At 39.5% G+C, this 22,550-nt stretch overlaps 1 protein-coding gene and 1 non-coding gene across 2 annotated transcripts in view; both read left to right on the top strand.

Moving 5' to 3' along the window:
- Positions 1 to 22,550, top strand: part of DIS3L2 (DIS3 like 3'-5' exoribonuclease 2) — a 392,051-nt gene that overhangs the window by 222,516 nt on the left and 146,985 nt on the right. Inside the window, exon 8 of the mRNA XM_058299893.2 lies at positions 9,671 to 9,918. Within this exon, the coding sequence (XP_058155876.1) occupies positions 9,671 to 9,918 (248 nt within the window). The remainder of the gene's footprint in view (positions 1 to 9,670; positions 9,919 to 22,550) is intronic.
- Positions 18,153 to 18,256, top strand: LOC111762821 (U6 spliceosomal RNA). The gene has a single exon (XR_002795840.1). It is a non-coding gene; the product is annotated as a U6 spliceosomal RNA (small nuclear RNA).

Below are 22,550 nucleotides of genomic sequence, written 5' to 3'. Positions count from 1 at the left end.
TGCTTAGCACACAACAAAACCCTGTGGCACAATTATCATGCAATAGTAATTCAAAGGCCATATCTATCACCCTGTTGTGACATTTTGTTACTTTTTATTGCCAGTGCATTGGTATCATGTCAAAACAAGAAAAGAAGAAAAAAAGGGACTTTGAATGTCACACTTTAAGGCCCAGCAGGATATGTGTTCTTTTGTTAGCAAATTAGATGACAAAGCATTGTGTTTATTATGCAATGCCACTATAGCTGTGCTTAAAGAATACAGCATATCTTGACATTACCAAACTAAGTACTCATCACAATATTCCCAACTCACAGGAAAGCCTAAGTAGAAAAACTACATCGTGGCAGAATTTTTTTCATGTAAAAAAAATATTAAAATAAGGCTGCAATATAAGCATTTTTCAAGTGGCTCATTTATTATCCCAGTATGGAATGTTGTTTATTGATAGTGGGTTATTTAAGTTGTGTTTGATTGCAGTGACTGAAGAAATGTGTCCAGAGAAAATAAAGTTAAGACTTTCAGCTTTTCAAGCAATAATAATTGCTTAAAGAACTGAAGACATTGGCAACAACGTCAATAATCAATTAAAAAACAGGACAGATGTTATCATTACTGCTCAGTTGTTGCTTCTTCAAGGAATTAATGCTGAGTTTGAAATAAGGAAGAATTAGCTTTTATGAATAGCATGCTCCTTAACTACCTGAGGCTCTGTTCATCTTTTCAGTCTATATTCTCTTTCTTGTTCAGATTGGATAAATGAACATTTGATCATTAGAGTCCCAGAAGGAAAGGAGGAGCAAGAAATTGGGGCTGAAAGAGTATTTAAAAATATGACTTGTTACTTTCCAAATTTGGTCAGAGATCTAAACCTATAAATGCAACAATCTGAGCAAACCACAGAAAGGATAAACCCAAAGAGATCCACACGAAAACACATCATAATTAAATTTCTGAAAACTAAGGCAAATTAAATATCTAGCAAGTGGGCTGACAGAAATGACACATTACCTATAGGAGAATACCAATTCAAAAGACAGTGAATTTCTCATCTGAGAGTATGGAAGCAAGAAGGAACTGTCACAATTTTTGAAAGTGAAAAGGAAAGAACCGTCAAACATGTTTTTTATATTTGGCAAAAGTGAAGCTGGGGGAAGCAGATGTGGCTAAATGACTTGAGCACCCGCCTACCAAATGGGAGGTTCCATCCTGGTGACTCCTAAAAGAAGATGAGCTAGACACCACCTCCCACTGCAATGTGCGCCTCCCGCCTCAATGAGTGAGACACCGCTTCCTGCCACAGCAAGCTAGAGGCCATCTCCTGCCTCAAAAGAGCTAGACCACAGTCTCCACTGCAACTAAGCACTGCCTCCTGTCACAACGAGTTAGACTCCACCCCTACCGCAATAAGGAGAGGCCACAAGCCAGCAGACGCTGCAGCCCATGGGGAGCAGATGTGGCTCAGGCCACACTTGCCACTCACGTGGAAGATCCCGGGTTTGGTTCCCAGTGCCACCTGGAGGAGGCAAGCAAACAATGAACAGACAAATGAGCTTACCATCTGGGGGATGGGGTGGATAAATAAAAAAAAATAAAGTAAATAAAATCTTAAAAATCTTAAAAAAAAAAAGAAATGAAGGGGGAAATAAAGACATTCTCAAAGGAAAAATGAAAATGTTGCTAGTAGACCTACTATTAAAGAAAAGGTAAAAGAAGTTCTTTAAACAGAAAGGAAACTATGAGTCTTAGAGCATTAGAAAGGAAGATTAAATAATAGAAAGAGCAGAAATATGGATATATGCAATATACTCTCCTTTCTGCATGAGTTGTATAAATCATAGTTGATGATTGCAACAAAAATTATTATAACACCATCTGGTACTCAAGACCATATTCAAAAGTGGGAATGCTAAAGGAAATGAAATGGAAGTACACTCCACTTGAAATGTACTGTGATAAGTCACATATGTATATTGTAATACCCAAAGCAACCAAGAAAACTATGCAAGAAAATACACTCAAAAATGATATAAATGAATGAATGAATAAATAAATAAATAAATAAAGGGTTTTAAAAAATGAGGAACTAACCCACAGGAAGACAAGAAAAGAGAAACAAGTAGAAAATAAATAATAAAGTGGCAGATTAAACCCTAACGTGCCAATAATTACATTAAGTGTAAGTGGTTTAAATATATCAATTAAAAGACAGAGATCAGCCAAGTAGTCAAAAACCCATGATCTAACTTATTTCAAAATTAATGACATACATAGAGTGAAGGTTAATGAAAAAAAAAAGATATACCATGGCTACATGAATGTCAGATAAAGTAGACTTCAGGCCGTAAAAAATATAACTAGATATTAAGAGGGGCATTGCATAATGATAAAAGGATCAGCCTCTCAAAAGATATAATGATCCCAAATGTGTACACACCAAACAACAGAGCCTCAAAGGAGGCTGAAAGAAGAAATGAACAAATCCACAATTAGGTACTTTAAAATTCCCCTTTCTAACAAATGATAGAGCTATTAGACAGGGATAAGCAAGGATGCAGAAAAACTGAACTACACAACCAGTCAACAGGATCTAATTGACATATATAAAATACTCCACCCAACTCTTGTTGGGTGTACACATTTTTTTCAAATAAATGCCAATGGAGCATTCACCAGTATAGACCATATCTTGGTTCATCAAACAAAACTCCAATTTAAAAGAATTGAAAGAATACTAACACAATTCAAAGTAATCCATGGGCCAAAAAGGAATTAAAACATAGAACTGAATTAAAATGAAAATACAGCATATCAAAATATGTGGGATACAGCTAAAACAGTGCTGAGAGGAAAATTTATACAAATGAAGTGCTTACATTAGAAAAAAGTTCTTTGGGATATAGGATTAGGCAAAGCATGATCAAATAAAAGCCTGATCCATAAAAGAAAAAGTAGAGAAATCAGCCCTTGGCAAATTGAAAATGTTTGCTCCATGGAAAACTGTGTTCAGAGGATGAAAGACAAGCTACAGACTGGAAGAAAATATTTGCAAATAAACATCTGCCAAAGGACTGGTGTCTGTAATATATGAACTCTTGAAACTCAACAGTAAAGAAACATACAGTCCAATTAGAAACTGGACAAAAGACGTGAATAGACACTTCACTGAAGAGATGGCAAGTAAGCACACTAAAAGATACTCAAAATCATTAGCCATTTGGGAAATGCAGATTAAAACCACAATGAAATATCTCTAAACACCTATCAGAATGGCTAAAATACATATTATGATACAAAATGCTGGCAAGAATGTGGAGCAACTGAATCACTCATACTTTGCTGGAGGGAAAGTTAAATGGTACAGGCACTATTACCATAGGTCCCTGTAAGAGCATTTTTGGGGGACTAGCTCAGTAAAATAGAAATTTGTTTTTACACACACACACACACAAAAAACAGTATATGAATGTACATGAGAGTTTTATGCACAATAGCCAATAACTGTGAACACCCAGATGTCCTTCAGTAGGTAAATGGTTAAATAAACTGGTGCATCCATACCATACAATACTTTTCTTTTTTAAGATTTATTTTTTATTTATTTCTCTCCCCTCCCCCCCCCAGTTGTCTGCTTTCTGTGTCCATTTGTTGTGTGTTCTTCTGTGACCGCTTCTATCCTTATCAGTGGCACCGGGGATCTGCATTTCTTTTCATTGCATCATCAGCTTTCTGTGTGTGCTGCGCCATTCTTGGGCAGGCTGCATTTTCCTTTGTGCTGGGCAGCTCTCCTCACGGGGCACACTCCTTGCGTGTGGGGCTCCCCTATGCGGGGGACACTGCTGCGTGGCAGGGCACTCCTTGCCGCATCAGCACTGCGCATGGGCCAGGTCCACACGGGTCAAGGAGGCCCAGGGTTTGAACCGCAGACTCCCTATGTGGTAGGCAGACACCCTATCCATTGGGCCAAGTCCACTTCCCTACAATACTTTTCAATAACAAAAAGGAACAAAATATTGAGATATGCAGCAGCTTGGATGAATGTCCAGGGAATGATGCTGAATGAAAAAGGCAACCCCAAAAGGTTACATACTATGTGATTCCATTTTTATAACTTTCTTGAAATGACAAAATTATAGAAATGGAGGAGGAGTTAGTTATTGCCAGGAGTTAGATCTGGCATGGGTGATGTGGGCAGAGAGATTATAAAAGAGCAGCATGCAGGAACCTTTTGATGGAACTGTTCTTTATCTGGACTCCAGTGGTGGATGCATGAACCACCACATGTGGTGATAAAAAAAAAAAAGCATAGCACTAATTAAACATACACACACACACACACAAATGAGCACAAATAAAACTGAAAGTCTGATTAATATTGTTAGATTGTCATGGAATAACTGCTAAGGGTACATGAATTCTTGCTATATTAATCCCTGCAATTGCATGTGAATCTACAATTATATCAAAATAAAATGTTTAATTAAAAAAATGCTTAAGAGTAAGGCAAAAAAAAATTAAAGCAAGAACTCTATTCTCACAGAAATTTGTGGGAAATATATTTTCTGAGCACCAACAGTAGTTCCAGCAGTATTTTTTGGATGTCAGCACAACAGCAGAGGAAATTTCCATATTTTAAAACTAATTTTATTGTGCAGTAAAGGAGTTTCCACCTAACATTCAATTGGAAGTGGTTTACCTGCAATGTAATGACATGGAAAAAGGCAAATATCAAGAGAAGAGTATAATAGATTTCTGTAAATGCCTTCGATGTGATAAATATGCTCAGTTAAAATCATATTCTCATAGATTAATAGTGTATATAATTTTATTGTCAGAATTTATTAGTGTTGGGAAGCGGATGTGGCTCAGGTGACTAGGCTCCCACCTACCACAAGGGAGGTTGCTGGTTCAGATCCCAGTGCTTCCTAAAGAACACAGCGAGCTGGCGCAATGGGCAGGTGGGATGAGCTGACACAACAAGAGACACAAGAGAAAAAAAAAAAACGTAATGAGAGACCCAACAAAGTAGGGAGTGGAGGTGGCTTAAGCGATTAAGCACCTCCCTCCCACATCAGAGGTCCTGAGTTTGACTCCTGTGTCTCCTGAAGAAACAAGGAAGATGAACAGACACAGCAAGTAAAAAACAATGAGGGGTTGGGAGAAACAAGTAAAATAAATCTTAAAAAAGAAAAATTTAGTAATGCCTATCTCTGTGAACAGGTGTTTTCAAAGGTGAAATTTGTAAAATCTCTTCACAAATCAGCACTAACAGATGCATATTTTCTTCTGGTGATAGGGAACATTAACTTTGAAACCTAATTATTCCCTAAAAACGAATTTAATTCTTCTCATTAATAGACTTAAGAAACAATAATGTGTGGGAAGTGGATGTGGCTCAGGCGACTGAGTTCCTGCTTACCACATGGAGGTCTGTGGTTCAGTTCCTGGTGCCTCAAAGAGGACAGTGAGCTGGTGTGACAGGCAGATGCAGCAAGCTGATACAATAAGATGATGCAACAAGAGACATAAGAAGAAAAAACATAATAAGAGACCCAACAAAGCAGGGAACGGAGGTGGCTCAAGTGATTAGGCACCTCCCTCCCACATCGGTTCAGTTCCCAGTCCCTCCTAAAGACAGGAGTGCAAACAACAAAGGGATGGGGAAAACTAAATAAAAATAAATAAATCATTAAAAAAAACAAATAATGTGTACTCTATTATATTTTGATTTTCGTCAATTAAAAAATTGTGGAAATTTTTTTGTCTTGTCATATAAATATATAATATCCCAGATTTTGTCTTTTGGCCTGCAAAGCCTAAAATATTTCTGTTTGCTGATTTACTTACAAAGATTGCCTACCCCTAGTCTAGATAAAAAGACAAGCATGTGAACAGTTAGAATAAGATAAATGTAATGAGATAAATGCTGTAGTAGAAGTATACACAAGTTGCTATGGGAGCACAGAGGTGAAACTTGATATGTGACATGGGGTAGGAATCTAGAAGGTGAATAAAAAGCAGGGAGGAAATCTTGGCTGAAAGAACAAAGGGTGAAAGAACATGGTATAATGCTTAAAAACAAAACACTGTATTTGGATGGAATTGTTAAAATGTGTTTATCGATGGTATATGGGAAATGAAGAATTAGTTGAAATTGAATTTGACGTTTCTGCATCTGGGTTACTGTTGGTGATTCCATTCACAAAGACAGGAAATTCAGGAGGGAGAAATGTTTGCATATAGGTAGTATTATAATTTTGCATGTGTGGAGTTTGCATAGCTGGTGGGACTTTCAGGTAGACATGACCAGTGGATCATCTAGACACCAAGCTGGTGCTGGGAGAAGTCCAGTTGGCATGCACAAGATCACGTGTCTCTGAGTAACAGCTTGAAGAATGAGAAAAGAACCAATGAACACCAATAGTTAAGGAGGCGTATGGGAGGCAGATGGGAAAATAGAGACAATAGAGAAAGGAGTAAATAGGGAGAAAGGAAAAAAAACTGGGAGGGCACAGAGCTGGAGATCTTTGGACTGAGGTTTTCAAAGATGATTCTTTGCTCATGTTTTTGTGCTAAGGTAATCAATGATTGGGGCCTAGAAAGAGGAGCCTGGGATGGTGGTGCCCACCTGGTGGTTTGTTAGCACCAGTTCAGGAGCTCATAGGGATGATATCCCATGGAAACTGCCTAAGCGAGTTCTGGGAATTACAATGAAGGCTCTGAGAAAATAGCCAAACAGGGCACCAACTCTTGGAGGCAGAGTCCACCTGCGGGAGAAGACATGAAAGCAGAGTCAAGAGAGGTTGATAGGTTGAGCAGAGATTAAGGAGCAGCAGCAGAAGAAGGGGGAGGAACAGGTGGTATTGAGACTGCCCACCATGTATTGTCTACTTAGCTCTTATTAGACACTTTACATTCATTATCTCATGTCATCCAGAAGCAGTTGAGAGAGAATATGGTATTATCTACCATCTTCCCAGCCCCCTGCCCAGTTTTTTTAACAGATGGAAAAACAGACCTGGAGAGGTTAGAGAATTAACTCAAAGTTGCAGAGCTAATAGGTTGTGGAGCTAGCTATATTCAACCTTGAGTCTTTTGACTCCAAAGCTGTGCTTTTAATGACAGTGCCATACTGCCTAAACAGAGAGCACTGAAGTCCGGTTGCTGTGTTCTTTTTCTGTGGTATCCTAACAGAATAATAGAGGATTCTTGGATGACAGGTTTTGGCTGGAGAGGGAAAAAGACAATAGAAAGGAAGAAATGGACAATTGGTGAAAGAAAGAGATGAAATACTGCCCTAGAACACAGGAGGGTATGGTGTCCAAAGCTAGTAGACTTAGCTTTGGAGAGGAGCATCTACTCTCCTGAGATGGGTGGGAGGTGGCTACAGATATTGATGTGGAGGTTGGGGTAAGTGATGGGGTGCCCTGTGGTCACATACTACAAGTGACGTGGAGAACTGGATAGGGGACTTGAAGATGTGGTGGTGAAAGTTTGAAATAGACCATAGTGACTGGGAGCAAGTAAAAAAAAATGTCTTAGAGATTTTGAGGTCCTAGCAAAAATTGTGCAACATGAATTCATAATGGTATCAGTCTGTACAACTTAATTTCTTCTTTTCAGATGGACTCAATAACTTGCATTTAGGATTAGAGAATACCAGTGGCTGAATTGTTCCAGGACTGAGGATTTCTAGGGTATATGTGGTAGAAGCCAAGAGGGGAAAGGCATTTAACATCAGTAAGAGGACTTGGAGTTAAGGAGCATGGTGTCTCCAGGAGGTAAGAAAGGATTCAAGGCTAAGATGTAGACTTAGAGAACAAGCAGTGGTCAAGGGACTAGGAAGTTTTGATGTAGTTTAGAAGTCCGTGGATGGACATGGGAGAGTAAGAGAGCTGAAAGATGGATAGGTTTCAGAGTGAGTGTGGGATCAGGATTGGACCAGTTCAGTCTTGTTCTCACAAGTACCTATGAGAATGTTACTAAAATTGAGCAGAGGTGAAGGTCCCTGGCATTGAAGAGATACAGGGACTGTGAGGACAAGATGCTGGCTGAGTTGTTTACCTGAATGGAGGTGGGAGAGGCACCTTATAAGCCAGGTACTCACAGAGTGATCAGGAGGTCAGTGGATGAAATAGCAGGACAACCTAACTCAGAAAGGAGTGCACATGTATGCCAGTAATATGGATGGGGCAGTGCAGCGTAGGGACCCATGCACACCACATTCAGGGGTTGTGTATGGGAATGGAGCAGCCTCCCCCAAAGGGGTTGGGGCAGATAGTATAATACTTGGAAAGACAGGTCCTGGCAGGGAGGGGGTCAGAGGGCACAGCAATTGATTCAAAACAGAAGGGCGTTTTCCAAGGAGGAAGGATAAGTTAGGGGTAAGGAAGTACAGAATATAATGGTACTGGAATTGAATGAGATGAGGATCCTTGAGGCACTTTAATTTGGGGTGGTAGCCAGGAGTGACTGAGGGCAGGGACCACTGCTTGAATGAGAGTAACAACCAGCTCAACGGCAATCAGAATCTTTGCCCATGGGCCTAAATAGAATGTTGGCAAGTAATTCCAATGAAGGGGCAAAACTGAAAACTGTCCAAAATGGAAGGAGACAGTTCAGGAAGAATATCTTTTGGTGGGATGGGTGAGGCCATGTGGGAGAAGTTGCTCTTGCTTCTCTCGTGATGGAGATAGCATATATATGTAATGGTTCGGAGTCCTGAATCTTTGCCTGGTAAAATGAGAGATGGGGTTTAGTTTTGGAAAGCAGGAAGGTTAGATATTTCTCTTTTCAGCTTTTGAAGGCATTATAAAGAACAGTGATTTATTTATGTTAAACATTTTTTAAAAATAGATACTACTGTGTTGTTCATGTGAGATACTGTTGTTCATGTTGGATAAAATGGAATACAGAACACGTACCTGAGCCCAGGATGGAGCCTTACTTCCCTGCCAGAGTTTTATATATCTTTTTAAAACATAGGCCATGGTTATAAAAGCACTTTCATCTAATTCATCCATGTATTCCATAATTTTTTTCTTTTTTTTAAGATTTATTTATTTTATTTATTTATTTCTAACCCCCCCCCCCCACCGGTTGTCTGTTCTCTGTGTCTATTTGCTGCATTGTCTTCTTTGTCCACTTCTGTTGTTGTCAGTGGCATGGGAAACTCTGTTTCTTTTTGTTGCTCATCTTGCTGCATCGGCTCTCCATGTGGGTGGCACCATTCTTAGGCAGGCTGCACTTTCTTTTGCGCTGGGCAGCTCTCCTTACAGGATGCGCTCCTTGCGCGTGGGGCTCCCCTACGCGGGGGACACCCCTGCGTGGCATGGCACTCCTTGCGCTCATCAGCACTGCGCGTGGGCCAGCTCCACACAGGTCAAGGAGGCCCGGGGTTTGAACCGCGGACCTCCCATGTGGTAGACGGACGCCCTAACCACTGGGCCAAGTCCACTTCCCAATTTTTTTCTTGATAGTATACTCACTGGGTACTTAGGTTGTTGCAACTTAAATATAAAGTAGTCACAGAGCATCACTGAGAGGCCCTCAGTGACCTAGAAAAGCTGCCAGACTCAGCTGCCAGATCAACTAATATTCTGCTTGCTTTTCCTAACTGTTATCTAGTTCTGTATATATCCAATATTGACTATATCTTTGGTGTTTTCAGGTGGTTTACATCTTGGAGAAAAAACATTCCCGGGCAGCAGCTGGCTTCCTCAAACTCTTGGCTGACAAGAACAGTGAGCTGTTTAGGAAATATGCCCTGTTTTCTCCTTCAGACCACCGAGTGCCTAGAATTTATGTGCCTCTCAAGGATTGTCCCCAGGACTTTGTGACCCGGCCTAAAGATTATGCCAACACACTGTTCATCTGCCGCATTGTGGACTGGAAGGAGGACAGCAATTTTGCCCTGGGGTAGGTAATCTTTGGCACAAGAAAGCATGGTTCCCAAGCAGAATCCAGTTTAGGGGCTTTTAGGAAAACTTTTTTCTGTATTTTAATTAGTATTTCTGTATTAAAGCATGGTGCTTGGCATATTTTGGCCCTGGTTTTTCTGAAATCGCCCTTTGCTGCCCCCTCAACTGGTCACCTACAGATTCCTTGCATTGCCTGGCAGTCACCTTTTGTTCTTGTTTCTTTTGGTGTGAGAGAGAAGCACATTCTGTCCCCCTACTTATTTCCTGTTAAGTCACGAATCCCATTTATACTTGTGTAGCACAAAGTAGTCATTGCATCAAATAGACCCTGCCTTTCATACTCTAGGGGTAAACTGCAAAAATCCAGGCATATCCCCACCCAATCTCCTTTGCTTTCAAATATGGATATGAAGATATTTTTGAGTGATTTGCTTTTTAAATTTTGATCTTCAGAGGTTTTATCTATGGCATTAAAAATTAAATTACCCTGCTGTAAGCAGGAAAGGATAACACATTTTCATGGAGGCTGTGAGAAACCAATCTAACCTAAACAGATTATGTAGTCTGAGCATCACGGATGGCCATTTCATTTTGATATGAAGAAACTGCTGGGCCCAGCTGTTTAATCAAAATACTCTACCTGTTTTCTTTTTACAACTGGTGTTTCTTTTTAAAGAAAAACAATATTATGTCTTAACTGTATCTTTAGCCCTTTATTATGGATGGTGTCTAGTTTATGCTTCTCAGGAAACAAAACTAAAGATATACAAACTAGAAAAGAGTTTGTTTTGACATTTACTTTTTGTCCAGTTTGATGACTTGGGTTTTGGTCATCTAACTTGTGTGGGATGGATTCTCAGGGGAGTGTTCTGTAGTTAGGAGTGCCAACACTTACTGGATGGCCAAAATGAGCATTTTAAAAATCATGTTTATTCTATACTTAGTCTCATATGCCTAGGAAGATAGCCAAGTAAAATCTGTATGTCACCTAATATGCTATCCTGTACCCCTTTTTCAGTTACATGAAGATCAGTGTGATATCTGTGATCTCAGAGGTGCTTAGGAACGTTTACACTTTCTTTTTTTTTGCTCTCAAATGATATGATTGCAGTGTCATCGTTTTTAGGTCTAACTCATTATCCAAAAGTGACATCAATCCCTTGAGCCCTGGTAAGTCCTTTTCAGAGGCTTGCCAGTTTCTTACCATCATATTGAAAGGCCCGATAATGACTGTACCACCTGCTCCTGTTGATTGTGCTTGCCACGCTCTGGCAGTGGAAAGGGAAGACTTTCCCCTCAGACCGGGAAATCCAGCCTTGCCGTTTATCAGCCTTTCTGTCATATCCGTTGTGCATACTTGATTGGACTGCTTCCTTTTCAAGTTATAAGGGTGTAGTCAGGAAATTTTCGTGGTGCCAGTTTGACTTATTGCTACAGTGGCCTTACAGGTTCTTTTTTATAGCTGAGTTATTACTTCATCAAGAACCTTTTTCTTATGGGTAGAGTACAACCACCATAACAAAGAGGTCTTTTTTAAGCAGCATGTACAGGTGCTGACTCTAGCGAAAGAATATTTTAAAGTAAAAATCAGGCATTAATCGTGTAATTGTTTTTTTAATTTTAAAGATTCTCATTTAGATGGAAAAATGTATTAACTTTTCTTAATATGAAAACATCAAAATTGTCTTTTATAGAAATATGCCTTTTAAAATCCTTGCACAAATGAGAGGTTACTTTAAGAAATAAAACGTGGGAAGCGGACTTGGCCCAATGGATAAGGCATCCGTCTACCACATGGTAGGTCCACGGTTCAAACCCCAGGCCTCCTTGACCTGTGTGGATCTGGCCCACGCACGGTGCTGATGTGTACAAGGAGTGCCATGCCACGCAGGGGTCCCCCCCGCGTAGGGGAGCCCCACGCGCAAGGAGTGTGCCCCGTAAGGAGAGCCGCCCAGGAATGGTGCTGCACACACGGAAAGAAAGTGCAGCCTGCCCAGGAATGGTGCCGCACAAACGGAAAGCTGACACACAAGATGACACAACAAAAAGATACAGATTCCTGTGCCGCTGACAACAACAGAAGGGGACAAAGAAGAACACGCAGCAAATGGACACAGAGAACAGACAACAGGGGGTGGGGGGGTGGGGTGGGGAGAGAAGGGGAGAGAGAAGTGGGGGAAGGGGAAAGAAAGAAAGAAATCTTTTTAAAAAAAGAAATAAAATGTGGCAGGCTCTCCTGAAGCAGTTCTCAGATGACTTCTACTTCTGAGGAGTGGGGGCTGCAGCTGTTGAGCATGTTGGTGGTCGCCTTGCCATTTTGTTCTGGCTCTCAGTTACTGATCTTAAGGAATGAGGTCACTCTCACCCAGTCAGAACATCCTGTGCTCTGACTGCATAGGTGTCCTCCCTCCTCTCTGCCAGGCTTTGACCAGGTGCATACAGGTAGTACTTCCTGTGACTAGCTTCTTCATGGGCCATACCTGAAACTTCAGTGTAGGCCAGGTGGCTTTCCTCTGAATATTTTCCCTGTCCCAAACCTCTATTCTTAAAAGTATTGAACTTCCTCTGCCTATGTAATTGCTACAAATTATTTAAGTACAAAGTCATTTATTTCTTCTGTGGTTAAATTCAGTTCACCAGACATGTATTGATCTATTATGTGTAAGACACTGTGCTATACTATTTGAAAAATACAAAAGTAAACAAGCTATGGGTTCTTTCTTCAATTACAGTATAATGCAGAAGGCTTTGTATGTATATGTCATAGGGCTTGCTTGATTCTAAGAAATCCCCCTTGAGCTAATTTAAATATAAGTAAGGATTAATGTAAAAACTGGTGGTTCACCTGAAATCCAGGGCAGGAAATGGAGGCGGGTCTCAGGAGGAACTCAGGATTTCAAAGGCAGCAAAGATATCTCAGTTCCTCTCTTGACCACCGTGGCCACCCCAGTGACCACATAGTATCTTTTCTCTGCCCCTTTCTTCCCACGAGCTGTTATTCTGCTTCTCTCTACACAGTATCATCTACTTGCTCAAAGCCTACGTAGCCTCAAAACAGCACTGCCAGTCCTCTGCAGGTTACAGGACATCTGGATCACAATGAAGAATTTCTAGAGTAGAAAATCTTATTGGTCCTGCTTGAGACAGGTGTTTACCTTGGTCAGTAGTTTTACAAGAGATAGGAAGTGGGATGAAGGGAAGAGTGCAGGGTCCTATGACCTACTACCCAATTAGCAACGACTGTGGAATTCAACTCTCTGGAAAGAAGTATGGATACACAGATGAACTGAACAACCTCTGTCTTTCAGCTCTACCTATAGAGCAAAGAAAAATGTTGTAATTCTTCCATAGGGATAAAAAAAATTCTCTGGAAGGTTGGAGGAGGTGGGTGCAGTGGAAAATCCAGGATATTTGGAGAAGGGAAGCCTCTTTGCTAAAAGATTACACTGACTGAGAAGAATGCAGAGTGGATGGGAAGGGACAAGACTTGCGACAGGAGCTGCAAAAATAGGCTACCACAGTAAGACAGGTAAGATGGGGAGAACCTCAGTTTAAAGGGGTTGTATGGAGGAAACGAAAGAGTAGTGAAGAGAGTCAGGGAAGATTAAAAAGGTATTTCTCCCAGACATGATGACTAATTGGAAATGGAGCATGGAGAAGAAGGAAGGAAGCTTGGATGAACTTTCAGGTCTCTGACTGCTTATTGGGTAGATGATGATAGCATTTAACCACAAATCACTGAGAGTAGCCTCAGCTCCTACCGTACCCTTCCCTTATGCCTCAGCGTTGGCTGTTTCCCAAGCTAACTGTGTTTGTTCAGAGCTCCAGACTTTCGCACACTACGCTTCCTTTCCCAGTAGTGACTTTCTCCTCTTTCTGTGTTTACTTGATGAAATACTCAACTTTTGAACTTAATTCCGTTGTCCACTCAAAAAATGTTTCCTGATCTCAGTACTCAATCCTGCATGCTCCCATGGCTTCGGATAATATCATTATTATAGCTCTCCTCTGCTTGTATTGTAATTGCTTATTTAAGTATTTCACTTGACCTTGACCTCCTTCAGGGTGAGGATACTCAGTGAAAGTTTGCTGTAAGTTTAGAAGGATAGATGGAAATGATTTGATGATAATGAGGTCTTCAGCCAGGTTCACTAGTAACGTGGGATGCCATAAATCAAGCTAGGATAAACAGGAAAAATAGTATGCAAGAGAACATGATAAGAACCAGGGTTCTGTGATTTCATAGTCAACACTTGATAAGAACATACAGCAAGTACACAAACTCAGGCAGAGAACCCCAAATTTAGAAGGTCCAGCTATTTAACAAAAAGACTGAATATATATGCACAGATTAATAGACTACATTAATGCCGGTAGTTTTGGAAGGGGTCTTAAGGAGGCCATCCACCTTGGCCTCCACTTTGGTGTAAGTAGTATGTCTTTGGCACTCCTGCTGGTGCCTTGGTGCCTCCAATAAAGAGGATTTTAAATATTACTCAGCCATAAAAAGGAATGGAGTTCTCATACATGCAGCCATGTGAAAAAACCTTGAAGACATCATGTTGAGTGAAATAAGCCTGACAAAAAAGGATAAATATTGTATGATTTTACTTATACGAAATACCTAGAATAATCAAAAACAGAGAAAGTAGATCACAGCTTACCAGGGCTGAGGGTATGGGTAATGAGGAGTTACTGCTTAATGGGTACAGAGTTTCTCTTTGGGGTGATAAAAAAGTTCTGGTAACAGATGGTGGTGATGGTAGACAGCACAATATTGTGGATGTAATGGTATCACTTAATTATACACATGAAGTGGTTCAAATGGGAAATTTTGTGTTGTATATATTAACATGATAAAAAAAATTTAATTATAGTTTTGGAAACCTGTAGTGGTCAGAATGTTATTTTCCATCTTGTTCTTAGAACTATCATAAGAGATCTCAGTGGAGCCTTGTTCAATTCTCTATACATTGCATCTGCCATATTTTCATGAATCTTAGTCCTGTAATGCTATCAAAAGCCCAAAGATGGTTGATTCTTAGTGAACCTTTGGTGGCTTTTAGGGATCACTGCTTTTAGTTATGCGTCACAGCATATTTAGTACTTTTAATATTTAGTATTAGACTCTTGTCCAGGATCATTTAAAAGCCACATTGGTTTCCTCACAGGAATTATTTGCAATTATATAAGCAGATTTACAGTTCTAAGAGCTTCCCAACCCTCTTAAATTATCATTCCCTTTGGAAACTCTTGCAGTGGGATTCATGCCTATATTTTCTCAGACCTTTGTGAAACTTGCTATTCTACAGTCTGAGTTCACGGTCCCCAGCTTTCCCTTCCAAGATGTCATGAGCATGGAGATATCATGGTTACTTTCTCCTAGATTCTTCAGGGTTTCTTCTTGAATATTGAAGGATAAATCTTGAAGAGAATGGAAAGGCTTACAGGACCTACTGTAAGGAACATATTAATTTTCTTTGCAAAACCAAAGGCTAACCGAAGATGTGAATTGACCTTGACCAAAATGACATATTTATATTATTTTCCCAACAAACTTCAGTAGCTTTAAGGGGCATAAAAGGAGGGAAATGGAGGGAAATGAATAGGTCAGTTTAGGTGTAATGGGGTTGAGAAATTTTTGGTTGAATATAGAGTTGTCTAAGCTTAATGGGAGGCTGTTGAAATGAAAAATACAGACTGGGTGACAATCCTACTGGTCTTAATGTTAATGGATAGCAAAGTTCCCCTGGAGTGAGTGACTGGGTGCGGTGGAAGGAGAGGAAGGGGAGTTCTGATTGATGATGTATGGGGTGGAGGAGGAAGTGGTTGGGGTGGGGAGGGGTGGTCTGCTCTGGTATCTCCCTCATCTGCCAGCTTTGCACCTATGGCTGGCTCTCCATCAGAAACATGTGTTGACTGATGGAAGTAAATACTTTTATTATTCCATTCAGTTTTGATAGATACTGAATTTTTTATGGGGTGAGTATGAACTAGGGGGGTGGTCAACATTAAATTGTATTTTATAGGCAAATGAAACAGTGACTAGGGCAGCAGAAAAAACAAATAGGTGAAACTAGTTTCCTTCATTGAGGTATAGTCTACAAGATTAGCAACCTGGAAAATAGTTCTATTCAGTCTTTGCCCCTGCGCAAAAGGAATATTTCACCTTTTCAAGAGTACATCCCTTATTTAAAGGCTCTTCAGAGGGAGAAGCTTAGTTATATAATGCTGTGAACTTGCATGACCACATGTAGACTTTGTAAGTCATTTTCAAGGGGTTTTGACCTAGCTGGCTAGTAGAAGAAAAGCAAATCAGGCTGAGGAGGAGGCTCTTTTTTGTGTGTGACTGTTGGGCTCCACCTGGTGGCTTATTAGAATTGGCTTTGGAAAAAGCATCTTCAACATTAAGGGCATGCTGGTCAAAACAGAGCAAATGTAAAAGGGATAGGGGGAGAATGGTCCTGAGACAGGCTTGGACCAAATTGTTGCTTTCCTCTCACCATATACAGTGTTTAACACTTCTTCACCTACAATTTCTGGTACATCTTCTAAAAATATTATCTTAAGATCTTAGAGAACCTTAGATACTATCAACTTCTCTTCCACTCTCTGAACATCCTCAGCCCCCTCTTTGTTCCCTCCACATCATCATTAAGCTCTTCACTGTCAAGCTTGAAGGCTCCTCCTAAAGTCCTTTGGTGGTGTTGAGCCTTACTTCTTTTCCCCATTCTTTTATCTGTTTTCACTGATCTGTCCACACTTTTCCTAAAGTTCCCATTCCTTACTTGCTGCCTTCTGCTGAGCCAAAAGAAGGGAAAATAATGTTCTCTCACCTTCTAGGTTTAAAGAATAATACACAGCCAAATACTCTGTGAAGTTGCCATACTTGGTTTTCACTTTGGACTATCACTGCAGTTCTGGGCCTAGTGTAGGTAATGTTTGCTTGCTCCCATTTGTAGGTTCTTGGAGACCTGGCACCATTATTCTTGTTTATATGGAGTTTCCGACAGGGACCCATGTAAGTGAGGGCATTTATTTTACAATGGTAATTTCAGTGGTAAGCCCTGCGAGAGCATATGACTGCCTTCCTGTGGATAGCCTCATGTTAAGGCGAAGATGTTTTATGGAAATTTCATGACTGTTAAATATTCCTATTTTCTTTAAGGCAAAGAGACCAAGAAGACTTTCTTGCCATAATTTCTTTTATTTGTAGATGATTCCTTCCCTCAATAAGTTTTTAACTTGCACATTGCCCAGGACCGTAGAACTAATGCTTACTTATATAGAATGTTCACACACGCGTGCACGCATGCACACACTCATCACACCACCTTTCAACTGTAGGATGTTGGGAATGTTTCAGTGCTGTCCAGATCGATTTTATAGTAGGACCCACTTGTAATGTAATTTATTGGAATAGAAACAGTTTCCAGAGAGGAACTTATTTGGTGAGAAAAACTTAAGGTGGAGATCATTAATTGCTCTAACAAGGGAAGCTGTCTACCTCACAGCTATTTATTATTGCAATATCAGTAGTAAGTGGCATTTTTTATTTTAATTTTTCCAAAGGCAGATATATTGTACATTTGCCATTAAAATTGTTTAGAAACAAATACTTCAGAAAATGAAAATTCTCTGTAGAGATGATCACTATTAAGAGTTTGGTATAGGGAAGCAGACTTGACCCAATAGATAGGGCGTCCGCCTACCACATGGGAGGTCCGTGGTTCAAACCCCGGACCTCCTTGACCCATGTGGAGCTGGCGCAGTGCTGATGTGCGCAGTACTGATGTGCGCAAGGAGTGCCCTGCCACACAGGGTTGCCCCCCGCGTAGGGGAGCCCCATGTGCAAGGAGTGCACCCCGTAAGGAGGGCCGCCCAGCATGAAAGAAAGCGCAGCCTGCCCAGGAATGGCGCTGCACACAGGGAGAGCTGAGACAGCAAGATGACGCAGCAAGATGATGCAACAAAAAGAGACACAGATTCCTGGTGCCGCCAATAAGGATAGAAGCAGTCATAGAAGAACGCACAGCAAATGGACACAGAGAGCAGACAAGGGGGGGGGGGAATAAATAAATAAATCTTTAAAAAAAAAAGAGTTTGGTATATATTTGTCTAAAATATTACTTAAAATTATTTATTAAATTTAATTACAAACTATGTTTTACAGGCAGAGGAGTAGTGAGACAGTTCAATAATTTTTTAAACTTTATATTAAACCAACCCATGGTGCTCGCTCTTTGCAGCACATATACTAAAATTGGAATGATATAGAGAAGATTAGCATGGCCCCTGTGCACAGATGCCACACAAATGAAGCATTCCATATTTTTTTGTTTTTGAGCCTAAAATAAAAATGCCATATACAAAAAAAAACAACCCATGAACTTACCACCCAGATTAAGAAATAAAATATGGCCAAACAAGTTGAAGCTCCCCTTATGTTCCTCCCTATCCTAATGTCTAGTTGTTCCCTTAGAGGAAACCACTGTCTCAGATATGCTAACCATGCCTTGCTTTTCTTTATAATTTGCCCTTATTTGTAAAACTAAATAATGATATTTAGTTTTGCATATTTTTGAACTTAAAAATATATTGTGCTATATATATTCTTCTCTGACTCACAATCTTTCATGTAACATGTTTCTAAGGTTTATTCATATATTTCATTTATTTTCATTCATATTATGTCCATGTTCTGAAATACACATTAATTTATTATCTTTTCTGCTAGCAAAGGTCATTTCGTTGCAGTCCAGAATTTTGCTTTTATAAGCAACGTTTCTATAAACCAGGAATTCATAACCTTTTTTGTTCCATGGACCACTTACTAAGTCCACACTATACTGTGTATTATTTAATAAATATACCAGCATCGACACGTCCCCACAGGAATAATGTTTTTTGTTAAATTTTCAATTCAAGCTCATGGAGCCTCTGAAATCTTTCTACAGACCCCTGTTTAAGAGCCCCTGCTATAAACATTCTCGCGTTCATTAACTAAGGTTTCTACTTAGGAGTGAAATTAATGAATCCCATATAAGTGCATGTTTAATTTTACAAGATAATAGCCCAACCCAGGGCCTCCTGACCCGTGTGGAGCTGGCCCACATGCAGTGCTGATGCACACAAGGAGTGCCATGCCACGCAGGGGTCTCCCCCGCATAGGGGAGCCCCATGCGCAAGGAGTGCACCCCATAAGGAGAGCCGCCCAGTGCAAAAAAAGTGCAGCCTGCCCAGGAGTGGCACCGCACAGACAGAGAGCTGACGCAGCAAGATGACGCAACAAAAAAACGAGACACAGATACAGGGTGCCACTGACACAAGCAAACACACAGCAAGTGGACATAGAGAGCAGACAACTGGGAGGGGGGGCGGGGAGGGGAGAGAAATAAATAAAAAATAAGTCTTTTTTTAAAAAAAAGAACAGATATGATATGGAGGCATTTTTGGAACTTGAAGTTGTCCTAAATGATATTGCAGGGACAGATGCTAGACATTATATATCCTGCCATAACCCACTGAATGTACTGGGGGAGAGTGTAAACTACAATGTGAACTATAATCCATGCAGTGTAGCAGTGCTCCAAAATGTATTCCTAGTCTTTTTAAAGCTGTGCTTTCTTCATTGGGTATTTGCCCCATTACTGCAACCCTTTAATTGCTTTCTGGAATGTTGAGGAAGATGGCTCTGCCAGTTTTTGCCAGTTGTTCAAAGATTGTTCGGGGGAATGGTACACCAGCATGTCTTACAGTGCCATCTTGATCAACCAGTTATTCTCACTATTCTTTTACCCATTTTTAAATGGACTGTGTGTCCTTTGATTTTCTGGAGTTAAGGAAGCATATTCTAGAAATTAATCTTTTTAGCGGTTAATGATGTGGAAAATATTTTCTCACCCGTTTAGGACTTTTCATGTTTATTAATGGTATTTTCTGAAGAACAGAAGTTTTAAGTTGCATTTTGTAACTTTTTAATTAGCTTTTTATGTTCATCTTATATCCAGATATCTTCAATCCCCTTATTAATTCTAATACTTTGTATGTGGTTTCCTTTGAATTTCATTTGTAGATGATCACATCATTGATAAATAATGAAAGATTTGATTCAAATCCCTTTAAATTTTATTTCTTTTTCTTATCTTCCTTAATTGGCAACTCACAACTGGGGAGGAGATATTTTCCATACCAATAACTGATGTTCAGTTTTGAATAAAGGGAATAGTAGGAGGCATTTTTCCTTGTTTCTCATTTTTTGATATATTAACATTAAGGATTTTATTAATGTAGTTGTTGGTTATTAAAGGACTCAAGTGTTTTTTTAAATAGCTGTTTTGGTGGTTTATTTGTTTGTTACTAACTTCAGTTCTCTAGAATAATATGTCCCTTTTTATCCAGGCTCAAAGCATTAATTTATTCATTCATTCAGCAAACACGTATTGGGCACCCATGATGTATGTGTCTGAGTGTGAGATACAGAAATAAAGTAATGTGTATTCTCCTTGTGGGTGATTCTTCCCATGTAACAATAAGAATAAGATGCACCTAAAGCATTATGAAATGATGGGAAAATGGCATGAGCTAGAAAGGAGACGTACGTAACTGAAAAAGTGGTGGAACCCAGTTCTGCTCTGAAGGACAGGGATGGCTTCCTGGCCTTGCTGCCACTGTCCATGAAGATGAAATGAACTTGGTTTACATTTTGTGGGCCTTGTTCAACATGGAAGTTATAGAGGGGGTACCTGCAAGGGAGAACTATATTGCTGAGAAAGGAACCATTCATAGTGTTCTTTTTTTTTTTAAGATTTATTTTTTATTTATTTCTCTCCCCTTCCCTGCCTCCAGTTGTCTGCTCTCTGTGTCCATTCACTGTGTATTCTTCTGTGTCTCCTTGTATTCTTGTCAGCTGCACCTGGAATCTGTGTCTCTTTTTGTTGTGTCATCTTGCTGCGTCAGCTCTCCATGTGTGCGGTGCCGCTCCTGGGCAGGCTGCACTTTTTTCGCGCTGGGTGACTCCTTACGGGGTGCACTCCTTGTGTGTGGGGCTCCCCTATGTGGGGGACATCCCTGTGGGGCAGGGCACTCCTTGCGTGCATCAGCACTGTGCGTGGGCCCTGGGTTTGAACCTTGGACCTCCCATGTGGTAAGCCGATGCTCTATCCGTTGAGCCAAATCCATTTCCCCATAGTGTTCTTCTCCACTAGAAGCAACGGTACTATGTCAGTGTGCAGTGAATATCCATATACACTTTTGGGTGTTCCCTTTCTGTCTTTTTATAAAATAATCACATTTATATGTATACTATGTTATACAATACATACCATTTTGTGCCTTTTCATTTTATGTCATAGGCATTTTTTTGTTGTTACATCTTCAAAATTATTCTTTTGAGGTGCATAATAATCAATTTAACAAAAATACCATGATTTAGTTTATCATTTATGTGTTGTTGGAAATGCAGATTACTTCTTTTACCCCTTTTCAACCTTGTTATTTTTTTTTAGTAGTAGACCTTAATTTTTAGAACAGTTTTAGATTTACAGAAAAATTGCAAGTATGGTAAAGTGAGTTCTCATATACCCCACACCCTATTTCCCCTCTTTTTAACATCTTGCATTATTATGGTGCATTTGTTTCAATTAATGAACCGATATTATTACATTAGTAACTAGTCCATACTTGATTCATATTTCCTTAGTTTTTTGCCTAATGTACATTTTTGGTTTCAGGAGCCAATGCAAGATTATCACATGTCTTTAGGTCCTCTTGGCTGTGAAAGTTTTTAAGTTATTTTTAAAGGCATATTTTAATACAGAGTATGCTGAAGTGTGATTTTAAGAGGATCAAGAGGCATTTGATGCACCATTGAATCATAGTTGTCATAGAATCAAAATGCTGCTTTTTTCTGCCATCTTTCCCTACTATAATATTAATAGTATTTGGTCTTAAGTTAGAGGGTACAGTAATGCTTAGTATAATTTTTATTCTCTCAACAACCTTAAAAGTGATCTTTCTTTTCCAATAGTTTTATATATCATTTAAATGCCAATTAAACAGTAACATAACACTTCAATAGAAACTTTTATTTCATTTTCAATTACTTGGTAAATTCATATGTGTTTAGCAAATTGATCAGTTTTTTTTTACATTTCTGCTTTGAATGTAGATGCAATTTAATAATATAATAGATTTTTTAAAAGTAGTATCAAATTCTGGCTTTTTATGCAAGTATTTTAATTTAGGAGTATGTGTGTATATATATATGTACACAAGTGTACTAATATGTACCACATTACATGATAATTGGTCAGGCAAGGTAAAGAAACGTTTATCTTGCCAAGCTATGCCAAGTAATCTTTTCAATGTGCATGCAAACATATAATAAACCTTGGATAATTCGTTTGCCAAATTTTAAGTTGCGCAATAATTTTGAAGTGAAAAATCTTATACTTACTTATGGTACTCTGTAATTTGATACAAATAGAAATAAAAACTTGTCATAGAGAAAAAAAGCAGCACTTGCTATCTTTTAGATAGCATATAGAAGACATGGAAGCTAACAGAAAGCTATAACATTTAAACCATAATACATGAAAGGGAGAGCTACTTTTGTATTTCCTTTTGAAT

The sequence above is a fragment of the Dasypus novemcinctus genome, chromosome 7 (assembly GCF_030445035.2).
Source record: "Dasypus novemcinctus isolate mDasNov1 chromosome 7, mDasNov1.1.hap2, whole genome shotgun sequence".
Classification (NCBI taxonomy): Eukaryota; Metazoa; Chordata; class Mammalia; order Cingulata; family Dasypodidae; genus Dasypus; species Dasypus novemcinctus.
Note: the sequence above shows the minus strand (reverse complement) of the source record. Positions and strands in the feature narration are given on the sequence as shown.